The 25,670-nt window shown below is 40.1% G+C and overlaps 1 protein-coding gene across 9 annotated transcripts in view; it reads right to left on the reverse strand.

Annotated features, from left to right (window-relative positions):
- AFF3 (AF4/FMR2 family member 3) overlaps nucleotides 1-25,670 on the reverse strand; it is a 582,175-nt gene that overhangs the window by 164,927 nt on the left and 391,578 nt on the right. For 6 of the 9 annotated variants that reach the window (XM_044925651.2, XM_044925652.2, XM_044925650.2 and 3 more), the window contains one exon: nucleotides 7,667-7,720. The exons of the other annotated variants lie outside the window; for them this stretch is intronic. In XM_044925651.2, the coding sequence (XP_044781586.1) occupies nucleotides 7,667-7,720 (54 nt within the window). The remainder of the gene's footprint in view (nucleotides 1-7,666; nucleotides 7,721-25,670) is intronic. 9 annotated transcript variants of the gene reach the window in all.

The following is a 25,670-nucleotide window of genomic DNA, read 5'->3' on the forward strand; positions in this document are numbered from 1 at the left end:
GGAATGTTCATAGGATTATCCTATCCTTTGGACATCTGTAGGGTCTATAGTGATACTCCCAATTCACTCTTGATATTGGTTATTTGTGTTTTCTCTCTTCTCTTCAATCATGCTGGAATTTTTAAAATTTATTCAAAGAACCAGCTTTTTGCTTATTAATTTTCTCTATTGTTTTCCTGTTTTCGATTTCATTGATTTTTGCTCCTAGCTGTATTATTTCCTTTCTTCTGCTTGTCTTGGCTTTTTGAGTTTCTCAAAGTAGAATTTAGATAATCGATTTCAGATCTTTACTCAATTCCAACATAAGCATTTAGTGCTGTGAAACTGAAGTGTAAGTGAAATTTGTTTAATCATGTCCAGTTCTTTTGCGACCCCATGGACTATACAGTCCATGAAATTCTCCAGGGCAGAATACTGGAGTGGGTAGCCTTTCCCTTCTCTAGGGGATCTTCCCAACCCAGGGATCAAACCCAGGTCTTCTGTATTGCAGGAGGATTCTTTACCAGCTGAACTACAAGTTCAGTTCAGTTCAGTTCAGTCATGTCCAGCTCTTTGCAACCCCATGAATTGCAGCACGCCAGGCCTCACTGTCCATCACCAACTCCTGGAGTTCACTCAGACTCACGTCCATCAAGTCAGTGATGCCATCCAGCCATCTCATTCTCTGTCGTCCCCTTCTCCTCCTGCCCCTAATCCCTCCCAGCATCAGAGTCTTTTCCAATGAGTCAACTCTTCGCATGAGGTGGCCAAAGTACTGGAGTTTCAGCTTTAGCATCATTCCTTCCAAAGAACACCCAGGGCTGATCTCCTTCAGAATGGACTGGTTGGATCTCCTTGCAGTCCAAGGGACTCTCAAAAGTCTCCTCCAACACCACAGTTCAAAAGCATCAGTTCTTTGGTGCTCAGCTTTCTTCACAGTCCAACTCTCACATCCATACATGACCACAGGAAAAACCATAGCCTTGACTAGACGGACCTTTGTTGGCAAAGTAATGTCTCTGCTTTTCAATATGCTATCTAGGGAAGTCCATTTAATGCTGTAAATTTACATATTGGTGTTGTTTTAGCTGTATCCTACAAATTTTGATATGCTGTCTTTTTTTTTGGTATATGTTGTAATTTTTCTTTCTATGTATATTAAAAATTTCTTTTGAAATTTCCTTTTGACCTACGAGTTATTAAGAAGTGTGCTGTTTAATTTCCAAGTGTTTGGAAATTTTCCTGTCTTTCCATTACTGACTTTTAGTTTGACTCTGTTATGGTGAGAGAACACACTATGATTTCAATTCTTTTTGTTAAGGATTTTTTTATGTACCAGAATAAGGCTTACCTTCATGAATGTTCCATGGGAGACTGTGTATCCTACTGTTGCTGGGTAAAGTGTTCTATCAATATCAATTAGATCCTGTTGTTTGATGGTTTGGTTCAGTTCATCTATATCCTGTCTAGTAGTCTATTAATTGCTTAAAGTAGGGTTAAATCCTTAACTATAATTATGGATTTGTCTATCTATCTTTTCAAATCTATCAATTTTTGCTTCATGTATTTTGAAGTGCTGTTATTTCTCCATACATATTTCCAATTGGTATATCTTCTTAGTGGGTTGACCCTTTTATCTTTATGTAATTTCCCTATTTGTCCCTAGTAATTTTATTTGCTATAAAATCTACTTTTTAATATTAATATAGCCACTCTTGATTTTTTAAATTAATTTTTACATGATGTATTTTCTGATATTTTTACTTTCAAGCTACCTATGTCATTATGTTTGATGTGAGTTTCTTGTGGACAGTAAATAATTGGGTCATTAAAAAAATCAACTCTACCAATCTCTATTATTTAGTTTCTGTATTTAGACCACTCACATCTAGTGTGATTATTGACAATGTTAGGGCATAATTCTGCCATATTGTCCATTATTCACTGTTTTTGCCTTTTGCTTCCTATTCCTCTTTTTCTCCTCTTCATATGGCTTACTAGTACATTTCTCAGATCATTTTGCTTTATTCATAGTGTTTTTTAATATGGTACTTTGTATAGTTTCCTTAGGAGTTGCTTTAGGTAATGCCATACACATAGCTAACTTATCAGTCTACTGGCATCCACTTTGAAGTATAGAAGTTTTACCTCCATTTTACGTCCCTTTATCCTACAGTTTACCCCGGGACCAGCATACAGCTTTAGAAGTCTGGGTCCAAAATATGAGGCCCTGTGGTTCCTGACCTTGAGGTGTGACCTTGAGGTCTCAAGCCATTCCTGTACCAATAACATTTGTATAGGCACTAGGCTTGCAGTTTAAAGAAACATAATATAACCATCCACTATAGCTCAGATCTCAGATGTATGATAAAAGCTCTAGGCAGATGGTCAGAATCAATATATAGTATCATACCTGTGTGGAGAAGGCAATGGCACCCCACTCCAGTACTCTTGCCTGGAAAAATCCCATGGATGGAGGAGCCTGGTGGGCTGCAGTCCATGGGGTTGCTAAGAGTAGGACACGACTGAGCAACTTCACTTTCACTTTTCACTTTCATGCATTGGAGAAGGAAATGGCAGCCCACTCCAGTGTTCTTGCCTGGAGAATCCCAGGGACGGGGGAGCCTGGTGGGCTGCTGTCTATGGGGTCGCACAGAGTCGGACACGACTGAAGTGACTTAGCATAGCATATCATACCCGTGGCTATTATTGGGTAAAATAAAGTACCGGTCTCAGAAGTTGTGGACCCCACCATGAACAGCCACTCCACTTTTAGGATTTGTTTTTATGCTAAGTCGCTTCAGTTGTGTCCGACTCTGTGAGACCCCATGGACTGCCACCTTAAAACCAACAAGCAACTAATCATGTTTCTTGCCCTTTATTGCTTTTCAAGCCCCTAAATCATCCAGTTAGTAGGACAAAGTACACAGTTCTAGATTATGGAATGTATTATGTTCCCAGGTCAGTGTCCTAATCCTTGGCTAAGTCACATTTTGGCATGATCAGAAAGGTACTTTATAATCATATAGTTGGAATGAAGAAACTGGTAGCAGGAAGATCAGGCTTCTATAGAGGGCTGGGAACGAAGCAGGGAAGGCCTGAACAAAGGTATGGCTACAGAGACATAAAGGAATAGAATAATTATACACAGGAGAAGCTGTGGGATTAGAATGTGAAAGGATACAGCAAGTGACTGGGCTCTGGAGCTAAGGAAGGAGATCGAGCCCATGGTTTTGAGTCTAGGTGGCAACACTAACGGAAGAGAAAGATCTGGGGGGTGGGGTGGAATGGAGAGCAATGTGAGGTTCTGAACACATAAGAGTTTGAGGTCTCGGTGACTGGCTGGAAATTCTGGTTAGGAGCTCGAGGAAGACATGAGAGTTAGGGATCTTGATTTGGGAGCTCCTGGACAGAGGTCAGAGTAAAAGATGTGGGAATGGATGACATCACCGTTAGGAGGCTGCTGAGAAAAAGAAACAGATCATAGATTGAACGTTGGTAAGAGAAACAACAAAACAAATCAAGGGAGTGCAGCTGGACAGCAAGGAGTAGATGGTTCAAAGCAGGCATAAGCTACAGGTCATAGACTACAAAGACGTCAAGAAAGTTAGGGGCTGGGAAAGGGCCACTGGTCTGGCCCAGGACAAAGAGGTCATGGTGGCACACAAGTCCAGATGCCAGAAACCAGAAGCAGAGGACAGGAAGTCAGAAAGGAGGGCCCACGGGAGGTCCAAGGACAGGAGAGAAAGGACAAGCATGAGAGCCCGGCAGCCATGATGCTTGATAGGTGTGGCTATTCCACTCCAGTGCTCTTGCCTGGAAAGTCCTGTGGACAGGGCAGCCTGGTGGGCTGCAGTCCATGGGGTCGCGAGGAGTCGGACACGACTGAGCGACTTCACTTTCACTTTTCACTTTCATGCATTGGAGAAGGAAATGGCAACCCACTCCAGTGTTCTTGCCTGGAGAATCCCAGGGACGGCGGAGCCTGGTGGGCTGCCATCTCTGGGGTCGCACAGAGTAGGACATGACTGAAGCGATTTAGCAGCAGCAGCAGGGAAAATACCAGAATGTTGCAGGCTGGGAGGAAGAGTACCTACGGAAAGGATGAACCGGGCCTGCGGAAGGACAGAGGGAGGAGACGAGGTCAGGGAATCGGAAGGGAAATGGGTCAGGAAGCAGGGAGGCGCAAAGCTGGGGGAACATTTCAGGTGGAGACAAAGCAAGTACAGGACACTGCCCCAAAGCCTCTGAACACATGATCACTTTTCTTTTTAACCTACAATGCTTCTCCTGTTGAAATTTGTGTCATTCTGTTGGGGCCTAAGGGGTTTCCAAATCCGACTAATCAGCAACATTAATTGGGAAACCTAAAAAATACAGATTCCTAGGCCCAAACCCAGCCCCAGTGAATAACAATTTCTGGTGGAGAAGGCCTAGGAATCTGCACTGGAAAGCCTCCTCAGTGATTCCTATGGTGATCTGGGTTTGAGACCTCAAGTATGTTTTAAACCAAAGATGTGTATCAGAATGAGCAGCTGAGTCCTCAGAGCACAGCTACTGACATTTCCAAAAGCTCCCCAGGAGATCTGGTGTGCACTCTGGTTAAGAACCACAGTCAGGAGATGGGACTGAAAAAGCAACCTGGTCAGGAAGGATATTGAAGTCACCAAACAGACTGCTTCTCTGTTCCTGACATCACCTGACAATTTCCTTTGGACATTTTCCCTATCAAAACAGTGCCTGCTCCCAGCCTGGCTGCTGCAGGTAGACTGATGTGATTCCTTGCGACTTGTCAATGCATTTCCGAGGCAGCCAGGCCGGTGGGGAGGTCAGCTCTGCTCGTTGGAGAGAGACTGGCTTTGGAACTGTTTTTGCAGCTTCTTTAAGGGAAAGCATATAGAAAAACATTGCTCTTTCTCTGAACTAACCACACACTGAACCTTATGAAAGAAACAGTAAGATGCAGGACAGAGACAAGGTGGTAGAAGAAGCCACATTTCACTAATTCGAAAGAAAATCTGATCAAGTAGACTCATAATTAATTTGGTCTGAAAATTCCTTGCTCTTTTCTGTTGATTTTTTTTTTTTAAAGCAGAAGCAACAATACATAACAACTATAGAAATGACAGCCTGACACGTACTTGTCTGGCTTTGACAGAGGCTGCAAGCCCAGCCCTTTTAATACCTCCCAGAGAAACATTTTCTTTTATCCAAAATGGTGGTGTGATCCAGTCCCTGCTCCAACAGCCCCGATGCCTCATCTGTTGGAGTCTTTTAAGTTTACGGCACAGACGGAAGCTGTCAGTTTCTCTCTCTTTTTATAGGACATTCACATTTGCATTCTCAACAGACAGTACATGCCTCAAAGGCCACATTCCCCCCAACATAATAATCCTACGCTGGAAATATGAACAAGATAATAGTAGAATGAAAATACTCTTACCCCGATGAAGGCTGGCTCCAGCTGTGGCTTAGTAAGTCAAAAACTAGTAAACTTGCTTGTAATAACATCCTAAAAATTCCAAAGGTTATTTTCCCTCATCCACAGTTAAAAAGCCATCTCCTACAGAACAGTGTCATGTCTGTGACGTGTCCAGGATTAAGGCAAGAGAGTTCTTGGTTATAGTAATTTGTCTGGTTAGAGATTAAAGAAAAAAAAAAACACTTGACTTGAGCTGTCAGTTAATATTTTTCACTTAACAACAACAACAAAAAAGCCATTTTCATGCTTCACAGCAGAACTGTGTGATTTTTAAACAGGTAAATTCTCCTCCGTGTCTGGCATCTGATAGTTTTTTTGCATGTCAGCGTAAGCAAGCAAGCAAAACACGACCGATGAAGTTTCAAACGCGTCTTAGTTACATAAACGGAAGTTAGCTTTCTTTGATATAGAATTACCGAAGCATCTCACTGAAAAAGCAAAATCCTCCTTGCAATTAATAAAGAATTGGGGTATTCTAACCGAGCTGAAAACTAAGAACCTTCAAATTCCAAATGTTTCCGTTCCTGGATGAGCTTTGGTATTCACATGTTAATAGGATGCCTGCTTTTTTTTTCTTTTTTTTCTTTGGCCAATGTTCAGGCCAAAGAGTCTGCGAAACAGACTTTTTCCATCTTATGACCTGTTTTAGAATTTCTTTCTTGCAAAATGTTAGTTATTTTGCTTGGCAGATTGCCTGAATTCATTCTTATTTTCTTTCTCTCTTACTACTTTACCTCTCTCCTCTCTCTTCTCTCCCATCTTTCCCCTCTTTTTCTTCTATTCTTTGATAAATTATATATTTAAATTAGAGTTCACTTGGACCTACAGTCAATGTGTGACTTGGCAGGGTTGCTAGAGTTAGCAAATAAAAATACATAATCCCCAGTGAAATTTGAATTTCAGGTAAAAACTATGCCCCCCCCAACCCAGTTTTTTTTTTTTTTTAAGTGTAAATATGTCTCAAATGGGGCTTTCCTGATAGCTCAGTTGGTAGAAAATCTGCCTGCAATGCTGGAGACCCTGGTTCGATTCCTGGGTTGGGAAGGCACCCTGGAGAAGGGATAGGCTATCGACTCCAGTATTCTTGTGCTTCCCTGGTGTCTCAGATGGTAAAGAATCTGCTGCAATGCAGGAGACCTGGGTTCAGTCTCTAGGTTGGGAAGATCCCCTGGAGAAGGGAATGGCAACCCACTCCAGTACTCTTGCCTGAAGAATCCCCATGGACAGAGGAGCCTGGTGGGCTACAGTCCATGGGGTTGCAAAGAGTCAGACAGGACTGAGCGGCTAAGCACGTGGTACACATGTCTCAAATACTGCGTGAGACATACTTACACTCATAAACTATCCCTTATTCATCTGAAACTCAAATGGAACTGGGTGTCTTGTATTTCATCTGGCAATCCTAGTTTAGAGGTGAAACAGAGGGACATGAAACAACAAAGGCTTCCATTTACAACCTCTGGCAGAAGAGACATTTCCACTCCTGTCCTTCTGAATGCCTTTGGTCTAGGTACAGCATTCTCCATGGCACTGCTTGTTTATTTTTGATCAATCCAATTTGAATAAAAGATCCACAGAGGGTACCACATCCTGATACTGAAGAAGTCCACTCAGAGTTCCAGGGCTGACCCAGTATCACCCGAATCCAGAACTTGTGAAATTGGTCCCTCAGGCAACATGCGATCTTAGTCCAAGCAACAGATACCATACAAACACTTGCGTTTTAATGGCTCACTTTTCTTCCAAATTTGAACCTCGTATTTAATGCTTTCAAAGGCACTGAATTCTGCTGGTCTGACTCTGAGGCTGATTTGTAATGGTATGATTAAAAAAAGAAGAAGAAGAATTCAAATGTACTTCAAAATGTAATGAAATGATCACCTCTTGGACATTCTGAGGGGAAGATAAAAATAATGATATGCTACAGACATTTAAAGATAAGATAAACACCTTAATTATGCTAATTCTTAATTCAAGTGTATTTTCCAACATCTAAGTACTCCCAGGGGTATAACACAATTTAGAAGTGCTGTTCTCTAGTTTACAGACACAGTCATATTCAGTATTTGGAAATAATCTGCAGTCTAACAGCAGAAATGAAGGCTGTAGCGAAGTGCAGTTAAAAGCATGAGCTCAGGCAGCAAAATCAGTTGAAATCCCAGCTCTGTCACACAATAGCTGTGTGACTCTGGGCAAATTACTTACCCTCTCAGTGCATCATTTCCCTTATCTGTAAATGGGGATAACCATCCCAGAGAGCTGTGAGAATAATATGAGTAAAATCTTAGAACAGTGCCTAGCACATAGTAAATGCTCAATAAATTTAAGGGGTGAGAGTCATACGACCTAGCCAAAACTGTCAGCAGGAAAACACAACTCACAAAATTAAGAGACTATCTCCATTTTCACAAGTGACTCATGAGAAAAAAAGATGTTTTTGTTTTTGTGGTCAGATGGATAACATCTATTTTTTCAAAATTAAAAAAAAAGATATTTTATGTATTTACACATTAAAAGTCCTCTGTTTTTAGAGTAATCTGCTTCTGAAAGTAGCATCACCCTGTTTCAAGAAGTAAGGCTGTAGGGTCACCAGTTCTACCCAACTACTGGTTGTTTTTCTTGTCTCACCCTGCTTATTAATTTTCCTTACTTGCCCAAACTCCAAAAGCAAATGAATAATACTCTCTCCCCCATCCCTACAATCCAATTAATCTAACTCAATCCTCTCAATTTAGTGTTAAACAGACTCTCAAATGAAGCAGTCCCCAGTCGCCGGGTTTCCCGCCATCTGGTGACGCAGAGCTTCATTTGTTCGTGTTTGGAGCAGCTGCTGAGCCCGGCAGTGCCTAGGTCCACAGTGCAGCCCATGTTTCTGTGGTCTGGGGCGGTGTCAAAGTAAGGGTACTTTCAAGTCCAGCACTTGTAGGGGAACTTCCTTGCTGGGACCCGCTACCTATGTGAGCTCTCCGAGCCTGGGTTCTTAATCTACAAAAAGGGAGATTCTAATGCTGTCGATGTTTTCGAGTTGCTATGAGGATTCACAGAACTGACTCATCTACAGGGTGATCCTGTGTTCAGCTTACGCCAGCTGTGCCTGCATCACTGTTACATATTGCACAACCCTCCGAGTTTTAGAAAGCATTAGCACACGTCTGGTCTACAGTTAGAATTCAGTATTTGTAACCTCTTCATCATGATATATATACCCCCACGGTACTATTTGAAAGAAATGCTTTCCATCCCACAGAGCCATCATTTTTAAAGCAGGAATGACCTTCTTCACACAGAAGGATGAGTGCATATGTGTGAATCTTTTGTCACCTGCCCATTATTCCTACAGTCCCTGTCCCTTTCTATGTGTGTGGGTGTGTCTGTGTGTGCACACTCAGTTGTGCCTGACTCTTTACGACCCCATGGACTGTAGCCCGCCAGGCTCCTCTGTCCATGGGATTTTCCAGGCAAGAAAACTGGAGTGGGTTGCCATTTCCTCCTCCAGGAGATCTTCCCAGTCCAGGGATTGAACCTGTGTCTCTTTCATCTCCCACGCAGACGGGGATTCTTTACCACTAGCGCCACCTGGGAAGACTGTTCAGTCATTTAAGAAGCTCAAAGTGGAGATGGAATTCTCTGTGGCAGAAACTTGAGGGCAGAGGCTTAAATACTTTACATGCTTCAGGGGGGTCATGTGAACACTGCTTTACCAAGACACACTCTGCCAACAGCAGAAGGCCCTTTGAGGTGAGCAGGTGGGCCAGGGCTGGGGAACTGTCCTTTGATGTCTGCCAGCTTCTTGGACTGTCAGATGAATTCCAGACTCCAGCCCCTGCTATTTCCAAGACCTCCATCACTGTGTAGAAACACCACCTTGACTCATGACCAGGCTTCCTCCTGACTCCTTCCGCAAGCCTCCTCCCGGGCTCTGTGGGCTACAACTCTCTAAACTTTATGGTGGGAGAGCAGATGGTCAGGGCTTTTAGGGAGATGCCAGCCTTTTGCTCAGAAACAGGATTCCTTCCTTCCGATACTACTTCATGAGCTGTCTGCAGCTGACCTAAAGCAGTGCCTCCAACAGGGACCTCAGATCTTGGTCCCAAGCTGGTCATTGCCAGCTTGGGAGGTCTCACTCGCTGAGACCTTGCCTTTCCCATCTGCAATATGAGATGTAGTAACGTCACTGGACTGTTGTGAGACTGAAATAAGACAACGTGTCTGGCAGAGTGCTTGGCACAAAGTAGACATTGAATGCACGGAGAGTATCATTTTGGTACCAGGCTGCCTGAGAAGGGACCAGCATTAGAGAGCGGCATGGGAGTGCAAAGAGAATCTGTGATCTGGGGGTGGGAGGGATGGGGAAAACTCAGTTTGTAAATATACAAGCTCTGCAGTTTGCAGATTTACATTTAATTAAAATCCACAGAAAAGAAAGAGCAAATCAAGCTAATAGTATTTCTGAAAGAAGATATACGAAATACACAGCAGATGTATTCAAACCAGCCTCTCTGTTACCCTGCATTTATTCATTTACTCACACTAATAATCTTTTACTGAATAAGTATTATGTTCTAAATGCTGGGCCGGGCTTCAACACAAAAATGTGAAGCAGCTTTATGAAAGAAAACATTTGGATGAAGCATAATCAGTCTGTTAATGTCAGGCAATATTTATTGATTACGTACTGCCATCAATACATATGGTAATATTTATTGATTTACCGCAGTCTCCCTTGGCCAGAGTGACTCAGAAAAATACTGCCATCTGCTACAACCACACTGAATACAGAGGAGCTCCAGTTTACTAATGAATGTCTCTTTGGACTGAAAGAGCTCATTGCAAAGGTGCCAAACTCACTTCCACAGACTGTCCACCTTAATCATCAAGTAAAAGAAGTAGTTGCTTCTCTGGTTGAGTTAGAGGTTGGTGAAAAATAACCCTTCCTGTTCAGCATTCACCCCAAATACATGTTCCGCGAGGCTGTGAATGGGTCCTGAAATTTTCTGAGTTGTCACTCCCTTGAGTCAAAGCTTTCTTTGGCTCTAATATAATGCCTTGGGTTCTCTGAGGAGAGTCCTGCAGGGCTCCCTATAAACTAGCCTGTCGGGCAGGGTGGGCTGGAGAGAGGCCCCACAGCAGACAGACTCCTTGGAGGCAGATCTTTAGACAAGCCCTGGTTTCCTCATCTGTAAAATGGGAAGGAGGAGCTTCCTCTCTTCCTGTAAGGAGGCTGGAAGAGGTCATCCTCACCAGTGACCAAGCCGGGGCTGCAAACACGGCAGGGCCCCTGCTCGTCATTTCCTTCTCTTCCCTCACTCCCTTGGCACAAGTTATTAATAATATCTCATTTATTGGTCAGTAACCTTTACTGTGTTTCGTGAACCTGGGTTGACACAAATGAATCTGTGTGGTTTGACTTGCACTAAAAAAAAAAAATACTAAGAATAGAAAACGTCAGTGTCATGGTGGGTAATGTTTTGTGACACTTTTGTTTGAAACATACACACTCATAGGCTGTGCTGCATGGCTGACTGAGGAGGTTATGTTTGAAAATTTGAGATGTGTATGTATTCCAAAGAATGAAAGTGGGAAGGGATTTTTGTATACTCATGTTCATAGCAGTGTAATTCACAACAGCCAAAAGGTTAGATGTACTTTAAGTGACTATTGATGGATAAATAAAATGTCTATACACATGATGGAATATTATTGAGTTTTAAAGAGAAAGAAAATGCCTTTTTAAAGAGGAAGGCAATGCTGACACATGGTGTAACATGGATGAACCTTGAAGACATTATGCAAAGTGAAATAAGTCAGACGTGAAAGGACGAATACTGTCTGATTCCACTTCTGTGAGGTCCCTAGAGTAGTCAAAATTATAGAGACAGAAAGTGGAGTAGTGGTTGCCATGGGCTAGAGGGAAGAGGAAACACAGAAATATTGGCTATGGCAATTTATTAATTTGGTATTAATGAGAACAGAGTTTCAGTTCTGGAAGACGAAGACCTCTGGGAATACTTGGTGGTGATGGTAGCCACAGAAATGTGAATGTACTTAATGCCTCTGAACTGTACACTTCAAGATGCTTAAAGTGGTAAATTTTATGTTATGTGTATTTTATCACAATTAAATTACACACACAAAAAAAGCTTGAGAAACCCTGACCTAGCTGACACCTTGAGAGATACGCTTGGATGGAATCCAGGTATAGAGAAAACAGAAAGCATGAGTCCAGGGGAACCAAACAGGAGATGGGATCGGACTTGCTAGTTTGGTGGAAGAATTTTCTTTTATGATCTCTGGGACGATGGGCCTTTCCGTCTGGCGTAAGGACATGGAAGTTAGGGTTTGCACCTTGTTCTGGGATGGCATAAGTTCAATCTACATTCTGGATTCATTTAGTATTTTAACCTGAGAGGACAGCTAACACAAAGCGAAAGTGAAAGTCACTCAGTCGTGGCTGAGTCTTTGCGACCCCATGGAGCCCGCCAGGCTCCTCTGTCCAGGGAATTCTCCAGGCAAGAATACTGGAGTGGGCTGCCATTCCCTTCTCCAAGGGATCTTCCCGACATCCTCCGGGGTCACAAGAGTTGGACAAGACTGAACGACTAACAACCAGCACAAAGCGACACCTAATTTCCTTCTCAGGTAAAACAACTTCCTGAGCCCTCCTCCCTTTCAGCAATGCTGCCCATTCCTGCTTGGACAAGTTGGTTCCTGAAGGCTGGGTCAAGGTCTTCCCTCCATATCCACTGGACACGCCACACCTCTCGAAGGCCTTCAATCTAATTGCATCTACGTAAGGAGGGAGTCCAAGGAGCCCTAAAGAGCCTTCCAAGGTTATTTTTTATTCTGTGCCTAAGAGTTAGAGAAACGGGATCTGGTCACTTTTCTCTAGACAAAGGGCCTATACTCGATTTCTCATTTTCCTAGCAGACAGGATCCTGGCAAATGACTTAAACAGATACGGAAAGGCAGTCTCTCGGGAAGGTACCTCACAGGCTAAAAGAACAGTCACAGTTCATCATTTTAGACATGGATTGCTATGGCCAAAATAAATATCAGGAAGGTTTCAGATTTCTCTAAAAAGAAAATAACCTCTTTTGGTAACAGTTCTCAAATCGACTTTGATCTCTCAAATTCCAAAACCTATTATATGATTAGTTTCTATAATCTTATTATTAAAAGCATATGCATAAGTGAGAGGTTTCTTTATATGTTTAGCACATAACTATTCCTTTGTATATTTTCCCTCCATATTTAACATTTTCTAAGGTAATTCTACAAGGGCCATAAGATATGTTTAATAAATAACTATGGACTGTGTCCCCTCTCCCAAACTTATATGTTGAAATCCTAACCCTTAATGTAATGGTATTAGGAGGTAGGCCTTTGGGAGGTATGAGGTCATGAAGGTAGCGGCAGCATGAATGGGATTAATGCCCTTACAAGAAGAGACACGAGAGAGTTTGCTTCCTGTCTCTCCATTCTTTGCAGTGTGAAAACACAGCAAGAAGATAGCCACCTGCAAACCAGGAAGTTTTGGTTTTGGCACTGAGCCGGCCGGCAACTTGATCCTAGATTTCCAAGCCTCCAAAACTATAAGCAATACTTTCTGCTGTTTATATGCCACTGAGTCTATGGTGGTTTGTTATATAGTAGCCTGAATTGATGGAGTTGATATAAACTCATTGATATAACATGAGTCACCTTTCACCTTTATAAATGACTCTCAGGTGCACATCAGACACCTGGAAAGGAGCTTTGGACATCATTTAGACCCACTTTGTTCCACCAGTCAGTGATACCCAAGTCTTCCAAGATGTTTAAGATTAGCAGCGGTGGAAGTGAATTCTCCAGCCAACTCCTGGCTTGGAGTTTACCTCTGGGGAGAGGTGAAGCCATGAACTGCTGGCCTCTGATCCTATAGTCTGGAGGCCGGGAGAAGAGCACTTCCAGCTGACATTTCTGGAGAAAACTGACCACTCAGCCTTTTTCTTCACAGCCCCAGCTTCATTAGGAGAGCTTTGTAAACTTCTTGCTGCTGTTCAGTCACTGCTGCTGCTGCTGCTGCTAAGTCGCTTCAGTCGTGTCCGACTCTGTGCGACCCCATAGACGGCAGCCCAACAGGCTCCCCCGTCCCTGGGATTCTCCAGGCAAGAACACTGGAGTGGGTTGCCATTTCCTTCTCCAATGCATGAAAGTGAAAAGTGAAAGTGAAGTCCCTCAGTGGTGTCCGACTCTTAGCGACCCCATGGACTGCAGCCTACCAGGCCCCTACGTCCATGGGATTTTCCAGGCAAGAGGACTGGAGTGGGTTGTTGCCATTGCCTTCTCTGTGTTCAGTCACTAAGTCATATCAAACTTTTTGCAACCCCATGGACTGCTTTCCCGTCCTTCGCTATCTCCCAGAATTTAACTTAAATTCATGTCCATTGAGTTGGTGATACATCTAATCATCTCATCCTCGGTCACCCTGCTTCTTCTTTTGCCTTCAATCTTCCCCAGCATCAGGGTCTTTTCCAGTGAGTCAGCTCTTTGCATCAGGTGGCCAAAGTAGTAGACATTCAGCATCAGTCCTTCCAATGAATATTCGGGGTTGATTTCCTTTAGGATTGACTGGTTTCATCTTGCTGTCCAAGGGACTCTCAAGAGTCTTTGTAAACTTAACCCTTTCTAACTGTGTTATCTTTTTAAAATGAGAGATGAAAATTCTCATTAAGCTCTGATCTGTATCAACTGCAGAGATAGGGTTGCTTTCTCTCTTCCTCTCTTTTCACTTTCTCTCTCTGTCACATATTATTACTGTTAAATAGTAATAATAAGAATTTACTGAGTGCCTACTAGGTACTGGACCCTTACCATATATTCCAGCTACTGTATTAACTTTGCAGAAAGAAGGTTTTGCGGGTTGCTCTAGTTCAGTTTGAGCTCATAATAGCTTCCCAGTCTTTTATTGTACAATGTGTATGCCGGGCAGACCACTTCCTTCCACTACATTTTGTTATTTCTTTTTCCTAGGAATTTAACTGTTTGTGTTTAATCCATTTTCCTTAATTTATGAAGGTCATTTTGAATCCTCATTTATTCTTTAAAGTTATTGCTATTCTGTTCAAATGCAGACGGGTCCTGCCTTAGGAGTTTTCTACAAGCCTATGCTTTCGACCTCAGACTTGAGCATTGATTGGCCAGTGGTGGGCAAATCTGGATTAAGTAAGCACAGTGACCCTGCCAAATTGCAGTCTTCACTGTGTCTTGGAAATCTCCATTTGCTCCTTATTCCTAGAACTTTTCTAGTAAAGATGTAAAATCTAAAAGGATTTCGGTCTGCTCTTCTGCTGCCCATACCACCTTAGTCACTTGCTTTAAAAGGTCATCACCATAGTCAAGGTCATGGAGGGTTTTTGTTTTTTTCTTTTCTTTTGGCTGTGCCATGCACCATGCGGGATCTTAGTTCCCTGACCAGGGATCACACCCATGTCCCCTGCACTGGGAGCATGATGGAGTCTTAACCACTGGACCGTCAGGGAAGTCCCCATGTAGGTTTTCTTCTATGCGGTCTTCCAGGAGTTTTATGGTACTGTGTTTTACATTTAGGTCTGTGATCCATTTTGGGTTAATTTTAGTGAGGAGTGTAAGGCTGTGTCTGAATTCATTTTTTTAATATGTGCATATACAATGTTCCACCACCATTTGTTGAAAAGACCATCTATGTCCATTGTATTGTCTTTAATTGTTTTTCTGAGACCAGCTGACTATATTTAGGTGGGTCTGCTTCTGGGCTGTCTGTTGTGTTCCATCATCTACTTATCTATTCTTTTGCTAAGTGCTGTAGCTTTATAGTGAGTCTTGAAGCTGGGTAGTTTGGGCCTCCAACTTTGTTCTTCTTTCTTACTGTATTGACTATTCGAAGTCTTTGGCTTTTCCGTTACAGACTTTAGAATCAATTTGTTGATATCCACAAAATAACTTGCTGGAATTTTAACTCAGATTGTACTGAATCTAAAGATGATGTTGGGGAATTTGTTAATTTTTTATTAGAAGTATTCCATTATGTTTCCAATACATTGGAAAGTATTCCAGTATTCCAATATGCCAGAATTGTTTACCCATTTACCAGTTGATGTATATTGGGGTTGTTTCCAGTTTCTGACTATCAAGAATAAAGCTACTATTAAAATTCTTATACTAATCTTTTAAATGACATATGTTTTTCATTTTCCCCATGTTTATAATTACAAATGGAAGTGTGTGCCTAATTGCTGGGGAATGCAATAAATATGTGTATAAGAAACAGTTTTTTAAAATGGTTATGCAATTTTTATACTCACAACAGCAATACACAAGAGTTTCAGTTGCTTCATAACCCATGACTGTTTGGTGGTGTTGGTCTTTTCAGTTTTAATCATTCTAGTGGGTATATAGTAGTATTTCATTGTGGTTTTAATTTGCATTTCCCTGAAGATGAATATTATTAGTAAAATGAATGTTTTCAATTCCTTATTGGCCACTTGTATATCTTCTTTTGTTTTGTTCAAGGCTTTGCCCATTTAAAAAAATCTGTGTTTTCATCACTTTCTTGTTGAATTGTCAGAGTTCCTTATATATTCTGGATACAAAGTATCTGTCAGGTATATGTACTGTAAATATATTCTCGCAGTTTGTGTCTTGTCTTGTCACTTCAGTGACCATAGATTTAGAATTTTGATGAAGTCCAATTCATCAGGGCTTTCTTTTCTCTGGTTTCGTGGTTTCTGTAAGAAATCATTGCAGGTTATAAAGAAATTGTCCTACACTTTCTTTTAGAAGCTTTGCAGTTTTGGCTTCTTTGTTGACGTCTGTGATCCATCTCCATTGTGTCTGGTGTGAGATTCATATGTTTCCCCAGCAGCTGCTCAAGCGCCATTTGTTGAAGACTTGGCTTTCCCCACTCAACAGCTTAATGTCTTTATCAAAAATCAGGTGACCATATATTTGTGGGTCTATTTCCAGACTCTATTTTATCTGTCTTATGTCAATGCCACACTATCTCAATTACTTTAGTTTTACAGTAAGCCTTGAAATCAGGTACTGTAGGGCCTCCAAACTTGCTCTTCTTCAACAGTTTTGGTTACCCAGGTCCCTTGCTTATCTATAAAAATTCGCAACTTGTCATTTTCTATAAGTGTCCTACTGCCCTTTGATTAACATTGTGTCATACTTGTATGAGAACTGACATATAAACATTCAATTAGCCTTCCAATGTATGAACTTCTCTCCATCTATCTAAGTCTAAAATTTCTCTCCTCAAGATTTAATGACTTTCCGTGTATAAGTCTTATATGTCTTTTGCTAAATTTATTCAGCATTTTATATCATTGTAAACAGGGTGGCTTTTATTTCATTTTGCAACTGTTAACTGTTTATTGCTATTAGAAACACAATTGAGTTTTGTAAACTGACCCTTCTAAATTCATTTATTGGTTCTACTAGCATGTTGCTTGGAGAAGGTGATGGCACCCCACTCCAGTACTTTTGCCTGGAAAATTCCATGGACAGAAGAGCCTGGTAGGCTGCAGTCCATGGGGTCGTGAAGAGTCGGACACGACTGACCGACTTCCCTTTCACTTTTCACTTTCATGCATTGGAGAAGGAAATGGCAACCCACTCCAGTGTTCTTGCCTGGAGAATCCTAGGGATGGGGGAGCCTGTCCCCATGGGCTGCCGTCTATGGGGTTGCGCAGAGTCGGACACGACTGAAGGGACTTAGCAGCAGCAGCAGCATGTGTGCTAAGTTGCTTCTGTCGTGTCCAACTCTTTGGACTCTGTAGACGGTAGCCCACAGGCTCCTCTGTCCATGGGATTCTCAAGGCAAGAATACTGGAGTGGGTTGCCATGCTCTCCTCCAGGAGATCTTCCTGACCCAGGGATTGAACCTGTGTCTTTTATGTCTCCTGCATTGGCAGGCAGGTTCCTTACCACTAGCACCACCTGCAAAGCCCTAGTAGTTGTTTATTAAATTTCTTAGGATTTTCTCTATAAGCAATCATTCATAAAGAGTTTTCCAAAAGATTTTTCAATCTTTATGTCTATTATTTCCTTTTCTTGCCTTATTGCACTCACTAGAACTTCAGAGAAGGGGACGACAGAGGATGAGATGGCTGGATGGCATCACCAACTTGATGGACATGAGTCTGGGTGAATTCCGGGAGTTGGTGATGGACAGGGAGGCCTGGCGTGCTGCGGTTCATGGGGTCACAAAGAGTCGGACACAACTGAGTGACTGAACTGAACTGAAAATTCCAGTGCAATGCTAAATAGAGGAGATAATGCAGACATTAACGTTATGTTCTTGATCTCAGGAGGAAAGTGTTTGGTATTTCACCATTAAATATGATGTTAGCAGGAGGTGTGGGGGCAGATTCCCTTTGTCAGATAAAGTAAGTTCTCTTCTTGTCCTAGTTTGCTGAGAGTTTTAAAGCCATAGATGGGTGCTGCTGCTGCTGCTGCAGCTGCTGCTGCTAAGTGGCTTCAGTCGTGTCTGACTCTGCGCAACCCCATAGACGGCAGCCCACCAGGCTCCCCCGTCCCTGGGATTCTCCAGGCAAGAAACTGGAGTGGGTTGTCATTTCCTTCTCCAATGCATGAAAGTGAAAAGTGAAAGTGAAGTCACTCAGTTGTGTCTGACCCTTAGTGAGCCCATGAACTGCAGCCTACCAGGCTCCTCCACCCATGGGATTTTCCAGGCAAGAGTACTGGAGTGGGTTGCCATTGCCTTCTCCGAGATGGGTGCTAAATCATGTCAAATGCTTTTTATTCATTTATTTAGAGGACCATATGGTTTTCTCCATTATTTTATTAATATGGTAGATTATATTAATTATGTTTTCTAATGTTAAGTCAACTGTTCATTCCTGTGATAAACCCTACTTGGTTATAAAGAATCATATCCTTCTTATGTATCATTGGATCATATATACTAATGGTTTGTTAAGAAGTTTAAGTTTTTAATGTCTATAAGAAATATTGGGTGATAACTTTCTTATAATCCTATGTCATATTTTGGTATCAAGGTTATACTGACTCTATAACAATACATTCAGTAGTTTTTCTTTCTCTCCTATTTTCTGAAGGAGTTTGTGTAAGACTAGTAGTTCATTTGTGGTGATTCATTGGTAGAAACATTTCTTACTTAAGTTTTGATGGAATCTGCCAGTGAAACCACCTGACTCTGGAGGAATTTTCTTTGTGGAATAGTTTTGAATACAAATTCAAATTCTTTAATAGTAATAGGGTCATTCAGATATTCTCTTTTTTTCTCATGGAAGTTATGATAAATTACATTTTCTGAGGAAATTGACTATTTCATCTAAGCTGTCAAATTAATTAGCAGAAATTAGTTCATAATATCCAGTTATTACTATTTAAATTTCTGTAGGATATGCAGTTATGACCACTTTTTCTTTGCTAATGTTGGTAATTTATATTTTTCCTTTTTTCTTCCTTGATTAGTTCTTTCAGTGTTTTGCTAATTTTACTAAATTTTTAAAAGAAACAAATTTTGGCTTTCTTAATTTCTCTATTGTTTTACAATGTATACTCCTATTGCTATTATGTATTTATTCCTAATTATTTCAGTTTAGTTTATTCTTCCTTTTCTAGCTCCTTAAAGTGGAAACATAAATTACAGATGTTCACCTTTGTTCTCTTCTAATCAAGCCATGTAAAGCTATACATATGTTTTTTGTTGTGCATATTGTTTCAGTGAATCCAGTAAAAGCTCGTAAATTGTACATGCATTTTCATTCAGTTAAAATTATTTTCTAATTTCCTTTGTGATTATTCTATTTAGGAATGCTATTTAACTTTTAAATATTAGAAGTTTTCTGGAATTCCATTGCTATTGACTTATAATGGAATCATGCTGTGGTCATAGAACATATTCTTTAAGATTTTAATCCTTTGGAATTTATTGATATGTCTTTTACTGTGCACAATAAGGTCTATCTTGGTGAGTGAATCATGTGTACTTGATTAAATTATATCGTACACTTTTTGGGTAGTGTTTTATAAATTTCAGTTAGGACAAAGTGGTTGTTAATGTTCAAATCTTCTATGTGCTTCCTAATATTTTGCTTAATTTTTTTTTATCGATTACTGAAGAAAGGGATTTAAAAAATTTCTATTTTTGTTCTCTCAGTTTTTGTTACATACATATTATGACTGTTATGGTTTCTTCATTAACTAACCTTTTTAGAATGAGAAAATATTCTTTTTACCTCTGCTAATACTTTTCATCTAGAACTCTATTTGGTAGTTTAATAGCATCACACTAGGTTTCTTATACTTACTATTTACACAGTCTACCTTTTCCTCTTTTGGCTTCAACCTACTGGTTTTTGTATTTAAACTGTATATCTTAAAGACAGTAGGCAGTCTTTTAAATCTAACCTATTTTGGTATTTTATTTTAATGCCTCCAATGACATTTATGCTCTTTTGGATATTTTTTAGTGGTTTTTCTAGGTATTTCACTATGCATCCTTAACTCACTGCCAGTCTACTTGCATTTAATATTATTATATATCACTTCACATAAAATGTAAGAATCGTGTAGTCATGCAATTCCACTTACCCTCTCTTATCCTTTGAACTATTTTATATTTTATATTTGCATACATCATAAATTCCATAAAACAGTATCTTATTTTTAGCATTAAATAATCTTTTATATTTACACATATATTTTTCATGTCCTGTAAATACTTCCTTCATGTAGGTTTGAACTTCCACCTGATATTACTACCCTTCAGTCTGACAAATTTCCTTTATCATTTACTGTACTGTAGGCCTACTGGAGACAAATTCTCTCAGATTATATAACATCAAAAATAACTTTATTTCACTTTATTTTGAAGGATATTTTAGCTAGATTTATAATTCTAACTTGACATTTATTTATCTTCTTTTTTTTGGTCTTTCAGCACTTTAACAATGTCTTTGCTTGTATTCCAGCCTCTGTACTCTGTGGTAGGAATCCTTTGGTTAACTGCATCACTGATACCTTAAACATAATATGTCATTTTTCTCTAGCAATGTTTAAGATTTTCAAGATCTCTTTAATTTAGGTTTCAGCAATTTTACTATAATCTTTCAAGATGTGGTTTTACTTTTCTTTATCCTGTTTAGGATTTGTTGGGAGAAGGAAATGGCAACCCAGTCCAGTATTCTTGCCTAGAGAAACCTGTGGACAGAGAAACCTGGTGGGTTCCTGTCCATAGGGTCTCACAGAGTCAGACATGACCGAAGTGACTTAGCATGCATACATGCATTGGGAAGGAAATGGCAACCCACTCCAGTGTTCTTGCCTGGAGAATCCCAGGGACAGAGGAGCCTAGCGGGCTGCCGTCTATGGGGTCGCACAGAGTCGGACACGACTGAAGCGACTTAGCAGGAGCAGCAGGATTTGTTGAGCTTCATGTAAGTTAAGGTTTTCAGCCAGTTTAGGAAAGTTTCAGCTATTAGTTCTTCAAATATTTTTTCTGATCTACTTCTCTGTCCTCTCCTCTGGGACCCCAATTACATGTATATTATACTGCTTGATATTGTCTTATAATTCACTGAAGTTCTGCTCATTGTTTTTAATCTTCATTCTCATTGTTCTTCATATTAGATAATGTTTACTGATCTGAAGTTTATTTACCCATTATTTCATCATTTCCATTTTTCACTTAAGATTATCCAGTTACATTTTCATTTCAAACATGTTACTTTTCAGTTCCAGAATTTTCACTTGGTTTGTCTTAATCTTTTCCATTTCCCTACTGAGAGGCCTCTTCTTTCACTTACTATGACCATGTTTTTGTTTATGTTCTTGAACATATTTTAATATCTGTTTTAAAGTTATTGTCTGAAAATACCAACATTTAGGTTACTTTTTTTTTCTTGATTATGGATAACAATTTCCTATTCCTACACATATTCTTTAATTTTTGGTTAGGCAATAAATATCTTGAATGGTATGTTATAGAGGCTTTAGATTCTGTTTTATACCTTTAGAGTATTAATATTTTTGTTCTTTCAGACAAATCACTAGCTGAACTTGTGAATACTCAGGACTGCATTTTGTTATGATCTACTCTGGTTATGCCCTTAAGTTTTAGGGTGAATCCTTTATTCTTAAAGGCAAGGCCTTTCTGAGGTTTCAGGCAAAACCCCAAGCGTTTGCCAAGTGTTTGTAATGATTTACTTTACATTCCCTATAACTTGGGTGAGATTCAAATTCCATACTCTACAGGCAGTCATAGGCAGTAGACAGATGTTGACATCTCTGCTCAGCTTTTCAGTGATTCAGTTATCATTTTCCACTGGGCTCATTGGCCTTTCCCCATACATATGCAGTTTAGAAGTCATTCAAGCATGACAGGGAATTTAAATACAGAAGTGGAGCTCGCTTCTGTATGGCTGACTTCTCTCTGGAATTTCCTCCCTTAAATCCCAGCCACCCTGGCAGCCTTGAACTCCATCTTCAGCCACTTGAAGATAATATGATTATGGCCTTGAATTGCAGTTGTTCTTTATGGAATGTGGAGTGCCCTCAGAGGAGAAGCTGTATAAATGTAGATCTCATGCATTCCAATTTCTTTCTTTCAAGGGTCAAACTGCCAACATTTTCTGCCTTTTCGCAATCAGACTCTAGTGTCTTCAAATTTTAAGTTTTGTTTTTTTAAGAATATTTCATCTGGAGTTTTCAATAGTTATCAGGAGGACAGTTAATCCAACATAAGCTTCTCTATCACTGAGAACACTGGCATTCTATCACAAAAATTTTAATTTGTGTGTGCGCTAAGAATAAACTGTAAAAAGATATAAAAAACTCTCATCTTTATGAATACTCAGAAAACCGTTCAATAATATATCCTGAAGGGATCCTCAGGTGTTATCCAGACTACTCTGTCCTATAAGGCAATCCCTGTACAGTGATGTATCATGCATTATGATTAACCTCCTGCTTTTACTTGTTTCAGTAGGTAATGTTTACTGAAGTATTGTTAATTACTAATGTTCCAGTAATGACTCCATACAAGTATATACTGCAAAATGATCACGACAGTAAGTCTAGTTGACATCTATTACCACACATAGTTACACTTTTGTGTGTGTGTGATGAGAGCTTTTAAGATTTACTCTTAGCAACTTGCATATATTTAATACAGGATTATCAACTATAGTCACCATGATTTACGTTACATTCCCAGGGCTTTTTTATTTTATAACTAGAAGTTTGTACGTTTTGACCACCTTCACTCATTTTGTCTACTCCTCACCCCCAGCCTCTGGAGGCTACTAATCTGTTCTTGGTATCTATGAGCACTCTCTCTTTTTTAAAGATTCTACATACAAGTGAGGTTATATGGTATTCATCTTTCTGTTGGACTTATTTGACTTAGCATGATGCCCTCAAGGTCTATCTGTGTTGTCATAAGTAGCAGGATATCCCTCTGTTTAAAGCTGAATAATATTCCATTGTGTACATATACCACATTTTCTTTATGCACTCATCTATCAATGAACACTTAGGTTGCTTCCATGTCTTGGCCATCACAAATAATGCTAATCTCCAGCTCAGTTGGTAAAAAATCTGCCTGCAAGGCAGGAGACCTGGGTTCGATTCCTGGGTCAGGAAGATCACCTGGAGAAGGAAATGGCAACTCACTCCAGTATTCTTGCCTGGAGAATCCCATGGACAGGAGTCTGGCAGGGTACAATCCATGGGGTTATAAGAGTCAGACACGACTTCGCAACTAAACCACCTCACTTTTAAAAGAGGCCAGTGAGGAAAGATGCTTCCTTGGAAAATGAGCTGCATGGAGACTCAATTTTATACTACAGTTTAAATCCATAAAATGCCTTTAAATAACTCACAGTTCATGGAACTCTACAGCAAAGCGATATAGAGGCATCTTGGAAGTTGACATTTTCCCACCAAACCACAAATGCGGAAGATGTATCTTCCCCAGTGCCTGTGTGTATGTTATTGACAGTTTTCTTTGCTCTGCTTCACCCCTTCAGTTTCCATGGAGTTCATAATTTTGGACTGTTTTATCAGGTTATCTCGGGTTTCCCTGGTGGCTCAGATGGTAAAGAATCTCCCTGCAATGCAGGAGACCTGGGTTCAATCCCTGGGTGGGGAAGATCCCCTGGAGGAGGGCATGGCAACTCACTCTAGTATTCTTGCCTAGAAAATTCCATGAACAGAGGAGCCTGGTGGGTGTCACACAGGGTCAGACATGACTAAAGTGACTTAGCAGATACACATCAGGTCCTCTCAGCTTGTTCCACCTTCTGGCATCCGTACACTGTGATTCTGCTGAACTGGCTTCTGAATCACTATGATTGTCCTGACCCTTAATGTTGAGTATCCTCTCAAAATCCACATGTTGAAGTCCTAACTTCCAGTACTCCAGAATGTGATTTTACGTGGAGACAGGGTCTTCACCAGGGTAATGATGTTAAAATGAAATCATTAGGGTGGGCCAAAATCCAACATAACTAGTATTTTTATAAAAAGGGGAAATATGGACATAGAGACAGGCATAGGAGGAAGATGATGTGAAGAAACACAGGGAGATGTTTATCTACAGAACAATGAACAAGACCTAGAAAAAGATCCTTTCTTCATAGTAGAAACAAATCCTAATGATAATATTGGGTTTCTAGCTTCCAGAACTCAGATAATAAATTTCTCTTGTTCACGGGACCCAGTCTGTGCTATATAGTTACAGAAGCCCTAGCAAACTAATATGCTTACCATCTAACAAATAAATAGAGCCCCGGTTTTCTACTTGGTTTGACTTATGACTTTGTTTTGTCTCCTAAGATCCACTCACTCCCTCATCATGGTAAATGGCCAAAAAAAGCAAAATATCCTAAGATTTGTGTCCTAGTTTTATCACTCAAATTGAATGACTTTTCTGATCCTTAGAGTCCTTATATGAAAAATAAGGATACTATCCCTGCTTTACTTATCTGTCTACATAGATAAAGCTCAGATAGGGTATCACACAGAGACTGTAAATCTCTATCCAAGTCTAAGGCAGCCTGAGTTCCTGCTCTTTATTCGTAATAAGCTATTCCTCTTGCCTAATCATAACAGGAACACTGCTAGAGGGCTCTTTGAGAGGATCAAGCTCAGAAGTCTCCACTTTTAATACAGGTCCAACCTCAGACTTTATTTCTGCTATTTCTAGTTCAAGAGGCAGGATGTGAGCAGATGAATAAGGAACTGCTTTGTTCAGGAATGTGGGGTCATGCTTCAAGCTTTCACTATTCACAATTCTCTGGAGGGTTTTAAAGTAATTTCTCAGACAACATATTGATTTTGTTAAGGTAATGAGTTATAGAAACTAAGGCTTTTCAGAAATGTATAAGGGAAGGAGAGCTTTAGTGGCACATCAAACCATATTAACAAAATTTGAGTCTATTGAATGTGATTTTTCTTTTTCAGTTGTTCTGTGAGGTTTGTGGGATCTTAGTTGCCCAACCAGGAGCTGAACCTGGGCTCTGGGCAGTGAAAGTATGGAGTCTTAACCACTGGACAGCCAGGGAATTCCCATTGTAGGTGATTTTAAATTTGAAAAAATTAAATGTAGGATGCTAGCTGCTTTCCAACATATTTTGTATGCTTTTAAAATGATTTTGTTGAAAAATGGTTGCTTCTATAATAATTAACACTTTTATAAAATTAATTATAAAAATAAAACTTACTCTCAAATAGTTTACATTTTACTTGCATAAATTCTTCTCTAGTCTCAAACGTTGCTCGAAAGAGCTAAATTTTTTAAAGTGACTCTACCCTTTTCAGTTCTCTAGAATGCCTCCAGATGGCATTAAAACCCTTTTCCTATTTTATATAGTAAAAAATTTAAAAATTAGTAATACTTTAACAATTTGAAACCAGTCACAATCATTATATCATTAGAAATCATGATAATAGAACCACTTATAACTTTTAGGATAATATCTTAAGAAAGACCAGCAAATAATCACAATCTTTATGAAATAAATGGTCATCCTATGCAAGCCGAAGACTCTTCCTAGACTGAGAAACACATCTTGGACAAATACACTCAATAATGTTATATCACAAGCTGTCATTTCTAATGGCTAGAAAGCACTTTAAATGCTTAGTAAGAAGAGCACTGGTCCAAATATAGATATATCCACAAAACTGTCTTATA

Source organism: Bubalus bubalis, chromosome 12 (genome assembly GCF_019923935.1).
Source record: "Bubalus bubalis isolate 160015118507 breed Murrah chromosome 12, NDDB_SH_1, whole genome shotgun sequence".
Taxonomy (NCBI): domain Eukaryota; kingdom Metazoa; phylum Chordata; class Mammalia; order Artiodactyla; family Bovidae; genus Bubalus; species Bubalus bubalis.